Here is a 13,515-nt window from a genome sequence, read left to right on the forward strand (position 1 = left end):
AAAATAGGTATTGGAGGGAAAAAAAAAAAACTAATAATAAATGAACCTGAAAACGATGTATCCCCAGAATGTCATAACTTAAAGACTCGGTTTACTCAAAACTGACTAACAGACGAATACAATTCTTCTAGGCTTCACACGGCCTGCTGAATTTTACCACACAAGGGTGACTAAGGGAAATTAGCACTGTTATTTATTGTATCTTGTAGAATTCGTATCGTCTTATTTGGGAGATCGCTCAATGGAGGTAAAAACTTGACCTTCCCCACCTTCTGGGTCGAGCACCGAGTTTGTCCGGATGTAAGAGCTGATTTACCGCATCTCGAGGGTGTGCTCTCGGGAGCGCGATTCGAGATTTAATCCTCCTTCTGATGTAAAGATGAGTGTAAAAATAGCTGCACTTTTGAGCAGAGAATCGCTGCATTCATGTTAAGATTTCATTTAGACCAGTGCTCATGGTGATCCTCGTTTCTCCAAAAAGACAAACCCACACACACCAACATTTGTTCATTTTGAATGAGTACACAGGGCTCCTTCTAAAGACCTACGTATATCATCAACCCTTCAGACATCTATCTGTCTATATGCCCATCCATCTATCCATCCACCCACCTATCCATCCATCCATGCATCCATCCATCCATCCATGACTTGTCCATCCATCCATCCATCCATCCATCCATCCATCCATCCATCCATGACTTGTCCATCCATCCATTCATCTATCCTCTGTCCATTCATCCTCCCATTCATCCACATAAAACACTCCAGTGACTTCTTCATCTAAAAGCGGGTGCTTGGCAATCCGCTCTCGACAGTTGCAAGACCCGACAATCTGCTCACAGAGCGTAAGCTGAAGGTGAAGAGAGCTGTTTGTGCGCGTCTCTACCCTGCGAATGATTCGATCCCCCGGTGGCCGGCAGGTCCATCCCGCAAACCGCCGCAACCTGGGCTCGCGGCAAAGCAATCGATTTAAGGGTTTAAGGTGGATCCCTCGCCATGCCATGGGAGGAGCCCCATTACGAGACACTGGAGAAATCAGGCCTCCTTAAAATGCAGAACAAGACTCTCTGAAGATACAGCTCTGTCCCTAAACTAATGATCCTCACATGTATGCGCATCTGGAAATTAACTCCTATAGGCTGGAGATTATATATATGAAAAAAAATCAAGCTCCTCCCCTTCCCCTCTTACTGAATCTCTCACTGCAAAATTAATATCATTTAGGCCGAGCGTAAACGGGCTCATTTAAAGCGCAGCTCAGCGCAAAAGGTCCACTTATCCTTTAACATATTCAAGCAGCCTTACATGCATCACCCACAGAGAATTGTGGGTCTTTTCCCCACCCTTGACGGTTCTGGCCAAAAGTCTCGAAGCGTAAAAGGCCTGTTCTTGCTCTGCCTCCCCCATTTTAACACCAGTTAAAACACTCTGGAAGACAAGGAGGGATAAACTAAAACATTCCGGAAGCTTCCGGAAGGGGAGAAGTGCATGTTTACAAGGGCAGACCTGCAGCAGAGCAGCTCCCAGGAGACCCGCGATACAAGAATTCAGATTTCTACGGACGGCTGATCCGACGCATGCGCTTGCCTGTGCTTGCCACGCAACGGGTCGCTTTCGCGGCGGATCGATTCGTTTCCATCTCGGCGACCCGGCGCAGCATGGGAGCACCTCCAGCCTCATCTCCCATCTCCGCCGTCACGGGCGATCAGTGCCTTGCCGGGGAAGATGGCGCATCTTTGTGGCACCTGCCATTTCTGTGCCAAGGTACGATTACACGCCTCGACAAAACCGCCAATGCGCTTTGCCGCTTTTCTCCCCCTCTGTTTCGAACCCCCGACCTCCGTGACCCGACGGGTCGCGCACATTTATTCCCTGCTGAGCACACAGTTCTGTCCTTGTTTACTGGTGATGCACTGAATGTGAAACCCCCATTTCCATTTCGCTCTCGGTCACTTCCTAAAGCACTTGGGGGGGGGGGGGTCAGCGGTCACAGAGCAAAAGGTGCGAACCGCCCCAGGGAAGGAAGTTTACAGTCCACCTGCAGCTGTGAGGTCATGACCTTTGACCTGGACGCTCAATGTGTGCACTAAAAACGCCAATGGCTCCAAAGCTTCTGCGTTTAGCGATTTTCAATGCACATCTTTCACTCAGCGGTCCCGGGTTCGAACCCCACCTCCTGCTGTAGTACCCTTGATCAGGGTGCTTACCCTGAACTGATACAGTAAAAGCTACCCTGCTGCATAAATAGGTAAATCATTCTTAGTCACTTAGGAGAAAAGCATAAGATGAATAAGTGAAATAAGTTTTAAAAAATGTGACAATAAACAATAAACCTGCTTTCGCCTGAAAAAATTATTCTTCATAGGACACATGACAGAGTTCAGGGATTTATCTCTTGTTAAAATATTCATTCGCTTCCTTTAAATATTTTATCTCCATGCTTCTTCAGAACTAGTTTGGCTTCACTCTAAAGATGGAACTAATGGAATAGGTGCCACCCAAGGCATCATGGGTGATGTTTAGCCTTCAGCCCCCACCCGGTGAGTGTCGGACTCCCCCCCCCCCCGAGCTCGGTCACTCACCACAGCGGCGGCGACGTCGGCTCCCAGCGACGCCCAGCCGAGGATCAGAGCGAGAACGCCGAACACCATCATCCTGGAGAGAGACGTGCCGGTGAGACTGGACCCAACACCCACAGGGCGCACACTGATTGAAAAGGAGCAGTGCGGCGGGCGAGAAGGCTAGAAACACACCGGCATTTTGGGTAATGGATCAAAAATAGAATTTATAAACAGCGCTGTAGTGGAACACAGAGCGAAAGGGAGTCGTCAGCTGGGGGGGAGGGACGGGATCACAGCACCGCACCCTGGGGGGTAACGAATCACAGCGAGCGCGGTGCTGCCATCTGGAGATGGGGAATCCCTCTCGTACGGGCATTACCGAGTTGTGTAGCAATACTTTTATCCTCAGAGAATAACTAGAGCAGTTCTATCTTATGAAAGGGGGTAAAATCTGGGGCCCTCTTGGAACTTGAACCTGCAACCTTCTGTGTCATTACCCACACAGCACTACTGGTTTAAAAAAAACATGCTGAACAAGGTAAAGCTGGAGAAGTGGATTGATTGATATGAGTCTCCCCATTAAAGGATGATTTTCAGCTCCATTAGAACCCACAGGATATATTATGTATACACTGCACCGTAGTAAAGTGGAGTAAAAAAAAAAAAAACTCATCTGAGAGGAAGACCGATGACCTTTTCGACCCCTGAGCCGCGGTTCTTTATGTTATCCACCTGACAGACCGCTCAGGAGCGGTAATAAAATTCACATCAATGGCTGATTTTTAGGGGGGTGCGGTGGCGCAGTGGGTTGGACCGCAGTCCTGCTCTCCGGTGGGTCTGGGGTTCGAGTCCCGCTTGGGGTGCCTTGTGACGGACTGGCGTCCCGTCCTGGGTATGTCCCCTCCCCCTCCGGCCTTACGCCCTGTGTTGCCGGGTAGGCTCCGGTTCCCCGTGACCCTGTATGGGACAAGCGGTTCTGAAGATGTGTGTGGCTGATTTTTTCCACTGTTTGGATGTGGGATCCAATCCCATTAGTTACACAACCCGTGAGCAAACTGCACATGGTGAACAGCGCTGACAGCCTGTCTACAGCACTTTGCTAGGGAAGAATCGATTTGGCACCTTTATACCATAGTACTTTGAACTTAATAAAGCGACAAATGCACACGCGCACACACATTTACATTACAGTGTTAATCTACTTAGTTATTTACCAATTTATATACAGGCAGGTAAGATTACTAGAGAAATTCAGGGTAAGTACCTTGCTCAGGGGTACAACAGCTGAACGTGGGATTTGAAACTGCAACGTTTTATTAAGACTTATGAGAATATGCATGCACATTAAACGCACAGAACACAAATTTACACTGAAATGACTGATAAATGGACTTAAACAGATAGATCCGCGGTATTTATTGCACGGACCGGCAGCGAAACACCACGTCTGCATAATATTTAAATTAGCAGCAGATTTTCAATTTAGTAATAAAACTCTGTAATTAAGGTTTTTATTTCTTTTCTTCTCAAGATTACAATTTATTTTCTTTTATTTTAGTAGCAAATTGTGGTGCCCCCAAGGTATTGCCTTAGGGTCGCCTAATAAAATCAGTGCAGCATTTAGCAGTGGGTGGGCGGAGTACAGTGGGATCACGGGACTGGGTGGGACGTATGGGTTACTGCGCTGGGGTGGTGGCGGGTGTGATCGCAGCCCGATAAGAGCAGCTCTGGAGGCACCGCGGTCAAGCAGGGTAATGTCATCATTTATTCATTTGTGCTGTTTGCTCAGCATGGCGCGTCTTTCAGGAACGGTCCGGCACATTTACATATACATATTTCAAAGACCCCCCACGGTGATGCGTCCTCTCAGATGAGATCGCTGTGCTTTTACGGTGCCCAGAGGAAGACACCGGGCCATTTAAGGAGCGTCGCACTTAAGGATGCTGCACTTAAAAACAGACGTCTTGATTTATTGTGGAATTCCCTGTCTGGGGATACAAGAGGCGGGACTGGACCCAACAGCCTGGTGACGGTGGGTTGCATGATGTCAGTAACAAAGTCTGGCTCGTCACGCACTACGCTGCAGGAGATCTCCCACATTGCGAGGCTTAGGTGGATAAGCAGTAGACTTTAAGAGCAGGCCTGCTGCCTTCCTAAAGTCTCCGGACGACGCCAGCAGCGGCTGTACCGCGGTACCGCGTTCCATCTGAAGTAGCATCCGAACCACCCGATTCCAACCAGTTTAAATACATTGGCTCCTCTGCTTACGAACTCAATTCGTTCATAACTGCAAAGTTACTTTTACCACTAAATCTTCAATAAAAGCTTTAAAAGACACCTATATATGACTGATGTTCTATGAGTCTCATATAAAATGAAAATAAATATTTTGTAAATTAAAATGGAAAAAAACCTTCCATCAAGCTAATGAAGCAATAAAAAAAGCAGAAATATGTTGAATTCAGTGGTGACCTCGTCATGTGCATGCAGATATATACATATAATAAATATTAGGAGTTTATGAGTTGGGGGTGCGGTGGCGCAGCGGGTTTGACCGGGACCTGCTCTCCAGTGGCTCTGGGGTTTGAGTCCCGTCCTGGTGTCTCTCCTTCCCCTCCAGCCTTGCGCCCTGTGTTGCCCGGCTAGGCTCTGGTTCGCCACGACCCCATATGGGACAAGTGGTTTCAGACTCTGTGTGTGTGTGTCTGTAATCCAGATCAGAGTTAGCTTGTTCTTGACACTTGTCGTCACACACTAAGCTGGTGAGTATACAACATTTCTCATCTGGGACACACGTGCTGTTGGGCTCCAGATCCGGAACCACCCTGACAGGCGTAGAGGACCGATCCCATATGTATGGGGTAACCATGGTAACCGGCGAACGCTCACGTGGTGAGCAGCAAGCGGGACTGCTTGGCAAGGCCCAGACAGGTCACCAGGCAGATCACCAGGTCCAGGATGAGCAGGAGCAGGTAAGTGAGCCACCTAGAGGAGAGAGAGAACAGGAAAACATTGTCCTCCACACAGTAAATCAGAGTAAAGCAGCTGTAAACCGGCTCACGTTGCGAAGTTCTTGCATGTGTCTCCGTTAAACCTGCACTTGCATAGTCCGGTGTGTGTGGGATTTGAACCTGTGACCTCTGAGTCCGGAGACAGCAGCTTTTAACGGCTATGCTGCTCACGTGAGTGTGTGAGACTCTTGGGTGCATTAATGTGTCACTGTGTACCATAAAATGTGTTAGTGCGCATGCACTCCAGATTTGGGCTACGAAAGATGGTGTGTACTGCGTGCTGGTGTTCGTATATTTTTTTTCTGTGTGTGTGCGCGCGTGTGCGAGTGTGTTCCCCCGCAGTCGGCCTGTCCTGGTCTCCAGGCACGAAGATGGTCCAGACGGTTAATAATTAATGTCCAAATCCACCGTGGTGAATGTTTCATGTGCTAAAACCCGGGATGAGGGGGATTGGCCCACTTTCCCGCTCTCCCCGGGCGCTCGTGTCTCACAGTTGGTAACAAACGTGAGGATGCACTGGGGGTGGGGGGGGGGGCAACCCGCCGCCGTTGGCTCGTGACTGAAGCCTGATGGGATCGCGGATCAAAGCGCTTGTTACGGAACAGGAACGGAGCCACCTTACAGCGTGCTGAAGAGGAAGCCAAGCACCACTGGGCAACATCGAACGCGTTCCGGCAGCGCGGCACCAAGCTCTTATTTGTAAACACGCACAATACAAACGATGAGCTCCGCGCGATGGATCTGGATCAGCTCCGTGTGCTCTCTAAATGTGCAAAGTCCACCAATGTCTCCATGGATGCTTGAGCTCCTCCCCTTTTTTAGAATTTTGATAAGCTCCACCCACTGCTTTCGCTGTTGAGTTAACTCCGCCCCCTTCCTTCACTTTGGCATGAACTCCACCCCTTTCAGGCATGAGCCCCACCCACTTTGTACACTACAGGATCAACTTCATATCCTTTTCTCATTTACGTATGAGCTCCACCCACTATTTTCACTGGGGGGGATGATCTCCAGCCGCTTTTCTCAATTTGAGATAAGTTCCACCCACCGCTTTCATCTTGGAATGAACTTTGGACCCTTTTCCCCCCACCCTCAGCCCAGGATGAGCTTTGCCCCCCGTTTTCGCTGTGAGATGAGTACAGATCCCACATGCTGAGTGTGGGAACAGCTCCACCCAACACAGATCACTACGGGAAAGGTATCTCCTCACCTTCTGCCCCTCCTGCAGGCTTTAAAGATGCTTTCTCAGCCATCGACACCTGAAGGACAGTCACGCGTTACCTCGGCTTTCTGCGCGGCCTTTGATAAGGAGGCGGGAGCGGCTGGCGGTGGAGGTGGGGGGTGACCGGTGGGTGCTGACGGAGGATGGCTGCGGGATAAGGCTACAGCTCACAGCTGTCGAACTGTGCAAGTGCACCATCCTCCTGCGAAGCTCGTCCTGGAGGGCAACCATCTATCTGTTCTCCAGCCCACTTCAAAGCCTTGATGGCCCCATTAAATCAACCGGCAGTTCCTGTTCCTTCCTCCGGAACCCCCAGGGCTCCGCTGGACCGTCGCTCCCCCCCACTGGATCACACATGTGAGATACCTCGACTCTACTGACCCCCGTGTATTAAGGTACAGAGACCCCACTCCACTGTGACAGCTCTAACTTCGTCTTGTCGAACGACAGCGTAATGCCCCTCCTCATCTGCAAAAGCCCGCCCACACGGCTATGGCTCCGCCCATCGACTGTCGCTTCATTATCAGACGTGAGCGACGCTTCCATTGTCTCCTAATTCCATCCACTCTTCATATGGGCCTCTCAGCTTCCAGCATGTGAGGCCGCGCCCCCAGAGGATGACGAGCCAACACAACGCGTGGAGCCCCACCCGATGTTTGACGCCCCACGCCCACTTCGAGCTGGGTCACTCCCCTGAGTCCGTAAGGCTCCGCCCACCTTCCCAATGTATCGCCCCGCCCCCTCACCGGTAATACTCCACGTGGGCTGTCTGGTTGGCGATGGCGCCCAGGTCCACCTTGACCTGCTCCCAGTCAGGCAGGCCAGTCAGCTGCTTGATGATGTTGTCGGCCATCTGCTGCATGAAGCGCAGCGTCTGCACGTAGTCGCCACGTGCCGCAAAGATCTCGTCCAGCCGCGCCAGGTGCTGCTTCAGCGTGCTCTGCATGCTGCCCATGGTGCCCCCCACCTGCCGAAGATAGCGGGGGGAAGGAGTCAGCGGTCACACCCACTCTTTGGATCGATGCGGTAGATGATCCACGAGAGCGGGGCACGCGGAGGGTGAGGAGGACCCATTTTTGACCTTTGTCTTAGCTAAAATCACCCACTTTATGCTGGGAAGAATCTCTGATCACTTGCTGCATCCCACCCAGAGTGCTACGTTACTCAAAAGAGGTCCAAAACTGAAAGTCTGAAGGGCCTCGATTTTGGCTCCAATGTTGTGGAACGAGCTCCCTCTCTCCCTCGGAGCTGCTGAATCCCTCTTAACAAGCAAGAACGGTCTCAAGACATCTCTTTCAGATCCACTTCTCTCCCGATCATCCATCTGCTCCATAAACTTGCGCTACATTATGGGTCATAATAATTAAAAAAACCCCATCAATTCTATACACAACTATTTGTGAAAAGTATGCAGTCGAAAACAGTGTTATTGGAACAGAGTGCAAGTGACTGTACTTCAAGAGTAGGGACATCCTAGTTTAATTCCAACTTTTTTTTTGGGTTTACTGTGCACGTGCGGTGCATATCTATGAGGCAACGGCTCCCTGCTGGTCAGTGAAAGACGGGTGGGGTGGGGTGGGGGTGTAAATGGGAAGAGTAGAGGGAAGTGTTGCCATGACGCCAAGCTCCCAGGGAACAGGGGCAGGTGGCGCAAGTATCTCAAGTCCCGAAAGAAGGAAGGGTTAGGCTTGGTGGGGGTCAGGGGGGATGCCGGATTGTCTGGCGCAACATGGAGGCTGGGGCGGGCGGGGGGGTCCAGCACGATGAACGGTGGCAGAGCAGAGGAGAACAGACGTACCAGAAACTCTCCCACGGCCCTGCCTCCTGCTGCTGCGTCCCATGAGTGTGATATTAACTAACACCCCCCGTGGAATGAGAAGCTCTGCAATATTCTTTATCTGGAGAAAACAGCCCAAAAAAAAAAAAAAAACACATAATTGGAAGGGAATTAAGCCCCGTGTAATGGAAGTCATTAAGATGAAATTGCTTGGAATTCAGGGGGTGGCTTGCTGCCTTTCTGCTTTGTGTGTGTGTGTGTGTGTGTGTGTGTGTGTGCGCGTGTGTGCGCGCGTCTATGTGAGACGTGGGGAAATGACAGAGACAGGGGGATGGTATTCACCCCAGAGTTACCAAGCTGTCCTGAGCGATGACGACTCATGAAAATAACTGTTAGCTGTCACTAAATGTCCTGCATGTATTACCAAAAATCTGCTGTAGGGGGTGCAGCGGTGAGAGCTGTTGCCTTACGACATTCGTTAATGTGGCAGGCGCTTTCTGCAAAGAGGCGTATGGCAACAACAGATGGAGTCTGAAAGAGATCTGTTCGAGTCCCTTCTTGGAAGTTGAGAGGGATTCAGCAGCTCTGAGAGAGAGAGGGAGCTCATTCCACCAAGCTGGAACCAGAACTGAGAAAATTCAGGTTTTTTGACTTTGCACCTCTTATGGGTAGAAGTGGATGCTAGTTTATGGAGCAGATAGGAGATCAGGAGAGAAGTTGGTCTCTGAAAGATGTTTTGAGAGCATTCTTGCACGTTGAAAGGGATTCAGCAGCTCTGAGGGAGAGGGGAAGCTCGCTCCACAACATTGTAGCCTAAATCAAGAGCCTTCAGCCTTCTGATTTTGGACCTCCTGTGGGTTGGGCCACCAAGCAGCCAGAAGTGGAGGAGCAAAGCAGTCTGGGTGGAGCGTAGGAGTGATTAGATCCCGCAGGTATCGAGGAGCAGATCCACTCGTGGTCCTGTAGACCGTAACCAGACTCTTCAACTCAATATAAGCAGTTATAGGAAGCCAGTGGGTTTGAGTCCCGCCTCTCCCTGCAGTACCCTTGATCAAGGTATTTACCCTGAACTGATGCAGTAAAAGTTCATAAAGTCCTCTATTTTCATTTCCCCCAAGTTCTGATTGGGAGCTTAACAACAAATCTGCACATGACACACATGAGCCATTTACCCCATTCTGGGAGTAATTACTCCTCTACGCTGTCAGCAGCCTAGTTTTGTTTGATGAGATTTAGTCAATATGTATCTTTTTTTTTTTAAAACTGCTACAGAAAATGTGCATCTTTCATAAAAAGCAAAGACAAATTATTTGCCTCTGTGGAGAAAACGACCGTTTAGCATATACGTGTTCCGGCGTTAAACGTGACGAACGTATCTGGCGCCGCCTTAGGCATCAAGAAGGGTTCGAACTGCTCTCTACAGGAGCTCCGGCTCAGTTCAGGAAACGTCGGTGTTGAAGGACTCGATACGAGCTCACAGGATTGCAATCCGCTGACCCTTTCAATTCAGCCCGACTGGCCCCCGTCGAACCCGCGGACGGATTCTCTCTTGCCCATATTGGAGAAATCATTTTTCCCCAGGCTTTTTTTTTTCATAAAAATCTCATTTCTGTCTGCAGTAGAATGTGATGAATGCAGAGGTTTCAGGTTCCAAAAGAATTCCCAAGAGGCCGAGTGCTAAATTACAAAGCTGCAGTGGGGTGTTAAGACAAGGAGAGGGAGGGGGATAAAAGCAAGGGCTCCGTGTGTGTGTGTGTGTGTGTGTGTGTGTGTGTGTGTGTGTGTGTGTGTGTGTGTGTGTGTGTGTGTGTGTGTGTGTGTGTGTGTGTGTGTGTGTGTGTGTCCGTGAACAGAGTGGTATTTACAGTTCTATTTCCCTGACAGCAGGTAATGAAAACAAGTCACCATCTGCAGAGGACTGGAGTTGTGCCGAACATTTGGGGGACTGTCATCCCGCAGAAGGTAGGAGAGAAAGAAGAGAGGAAAAAAATAAAATAAAAAAAATTAAGCGAATCATAGTGTTTCTTATAAAACTACCAGGCATTTTCTTCCATAAAACATTAACTGCTGAAATTTTTCTTTTGTGTCCTGCTCTGTTGAAGCCTCACTTTAATACTGTGTATATATATATTTAATATTGCTTTGAATATTTTCCATGAATGTGCTCAGATTCTGCTTACATTTACATTTATTTGTTTACCAGACTTTTTTTTTCACCCCCAGATCAATATACAGCTCAGGTTAAACGAAAGTGCATCAACAACAGACAAAAGTGTTTCACACACTCGATTACAAAGGCACATCTTGTATGTCTGACACCACCATGCTGCTGGCTCAGATCCCTCAAGCAGCTGCCTGTAGAGGTGACTATCAAATAACAAATACATGGATACTCATAGCAGATGGTGATGGACTCATTTATGTAGCTGCCAGGAGATCAGGAGCGAAGTGACTCTGAAAGAGATGGGATTGAGACCATTCTTGGATCCTGGGAAGGATTCAGCAGCTCCGAGGGCCAGAGGGAATTTATTCCACCGCACTAGGGCCAAACCTGAGAATTTAAGACTTCTGATGTTGGGCCTCTTGCAAGTGGGACCAGCAAGTAGCCAGAGGTGGAGGAAGACAGCGCTCTTGCTGGGATGTAGGGAGTGATCAGGTCCTGTAGGTACTGGGTTCTTGACCCTTTAACCATCTGGATATGGGCAACTACAGGAAGCTCAGAGAGAGACAGAAGGAGATTCTTTTCCCGTTTCCAAGTCGAACCTGGCACTAACGGTGTTGACAACAGCAATCCTGGCCCTGAAGCTCCAACCTCTGCTGTTGCTGAGGTTCTCCTCAAGTGACCCATAATCCAAATAGGGCAGTTTCACAAAAAGCTTCAGGTTTCATTTGTGACCCGAACTAGATGTTTTTCTGTATTTCTTCACCAGGGAAGTGTCAGGATCTTATTTTAGACTAAGTGGAAAATTAAGGGTCCTGGAAGAATTTACAAAACATCTGCTCTAGTTTATCTTCAGAGAAACCACGAGTATAAAAGAGAGTGACTCGTCCGCTGCCCTTTTAAGGGTTTTGATCACCAAAGAACAGCGACAACACAAAAAAAAAAAAAAAACGAAATGTATAAAACATGCAGGTTTCGAACCCTGACGGGCACAACCCACAGCATCAGACGACGGAAATGTGTGAACCGAGGATTTGCTGTAAGCTCTATTAGTCATAGGGTAGATGTACCTTTAATGATGAAAAAATATTTTTAAAAGTAGTTTTTCCTTAATAAATCATGTCTGGGATAAACTGGAAGATTTGTTGCTGTGTTCATCGGTATTTAAAATAACACACAGTGTTCCAGCAATCTTTGCCTTTTATCAGTTACATTACTTAAATTATTCTAATCAGTTATTTAATAAGCTTCAGCACTAACTTATTGTGTTCCCATCAGATAACATTTTCTTGGGAGGAAAAAAAACACCTGGGAAAAAAAAAAAAAGTTATTTTCGCCAGATATCATCTCCGTAACGTTACCGAAAAATTATACCGTGCAGTTTATTCAATGAACGCGAGGATAATTAATTGGGACAAGAACTTTTACGCGGTTAACGCATCGTTCGGACAAACATATCGATGAAGCGGTTAAGGAGCTGGAAATGCGGGACCGGAAGGTTGCGGGTTCAAATCTCACAAAAGGGTATGCTGTTGGGCCCTAGATATTTTGTACAGATGTAATTGTATAAATCGAGAACTGCAGTGTAAGCTACTCAGTTCAGGTAATAATAATAATAAGAAGAAGAATGTGAGGTTTGGTGGCGGTGTGGCAGCTGCAGGTGAGCCAAAGTGCTGAACATGGAGAGAAATCTCCACTACAGCAGATGTTAATCCTGCCCCTCCTGGAGGCTTTAAAGATGCTGTCTCAGTGTTTGGTGTGAGCAGGGGGTCAGAAAGTGTATGTGTCACCGTGAGACAGGGAGCTGACTGAGAGTGTGTATGTCTCGCTGTAAGAGAGGGACCTGACAGACTCTCTGTGTGTGTGTGTGTGTGTGTGTGTGTGTGTGTGTGTGTGTGTGTGTGTGTGTGTTACACTGTTAGCGAGGGTTCTTACCCCACTGGGAGGTAAAAAGGTCCACATCCTGACGTAAAGGAGAGCCTTCATCCAGCCCATTCACCGGCCAAAGCGCTGCGTGTGCGTTTCCGACGTCACGCGGAGCGTGCGAGGCTCATCCGACGGACGCCCCTCCGTCAGCGCCGCGAGGAGGAGTTGCCAGATTAAGCGAGATTTCGGCATCTCCATGCCGTCAGCGGTGATAAGTACTTAAATCGCATAGATAAAAATAGTCGGACCCCCCTGCGGAGGCGGACAGCACTGCGACACACTGTGCCCATACGCTCACCATTCACGTACCAGTAAAACGGTGTGTGTGTGTGTACACGCTACGAGCAACGCTTCTGCAATTAGAGGTGTGAGTCATGTAATCAGCAAAACCATGAAGGGAAGGAAGTGCTTACACCGTCACTTGATCGGACCTTTCCGCTCGACGATGTCCAATCCCAGGAGATCGGCTGCGATATTACAGTAACAGTGTGGGGGGGGTGTAAAAATACCCTACTGTAGGGGATTTGAGTTATAATGCATCCTGGGGTGACCACACACACTCCTGCAGCGATTGAGCAGTGTTGTAGTGCGGTAATCACGGTAAACCGTTTCAGCTCACAATTCTGGGCTAAGCGGTGGGTGACGAGAGCGCCCCCTGTGGTCGGGGCGTACGGCAACAGCGCAAGCGTCTGTTCATAACTGGATTCGTTCGTAACTCCGAAGCCACTTTAACCACAAACTCACAATGACAGAACACAGATGTCCCTTGATTTATTTACAGGTTACTGGAAAAATCTTGTACGTAGCAATGATAAATTAAAAAAAAAAAAATGTCTTTTCAATATTTCATTAAC

The 13,515-nt window shown here is 48.7% G+C and overlaps 1 protein-coding gene across 2 annotated transcripts in view; it reads right to left on the minus strand.

The window, feature by feature from the left end:
• Positions 1 to 13,515, minus strand: part of ttyh2 (tweety family member 2) — a 54,656-nt gene that overhangs the window by 10,543 nt on the left and 30,598 nt on the right. For both annotated transcript variants that reach the window (XM_018745475.2, XM_018745474.2), the window contains exons 4-6: positions 7,544 to 7,764; positions 5,454 to 5,549; positions 2,586 to 2,658 (exon numbers count right to left, since the gene is read on the minus strand). In XM_018745475.2, coding sequence (XP_018600991.2) covers positions 2,586 to 2,658; positions 5,454 to 5,549; positions 7,544 to 7,764 — 390 coding nt within the window. The remainder of the gene's footprint in view (positions 1 to 2,585; positions 2,659 to 5,453; positions 5,550 to 7,543; positions 7,765 to 13,515) is intronic.

Source organism: Scleropages formosus, chromosome 1, assembly GCF_900964775.1.
Source record: "Scleropages formosus chromosome 1, fSclFor1.1, whole genome shotgun sequence".
NCBI lineage: Eukaryota > Metazoa > Chordata > Actinopteri > Osteoglossiformes > Osteoglossidae > Scleropages > Scleropages formosus.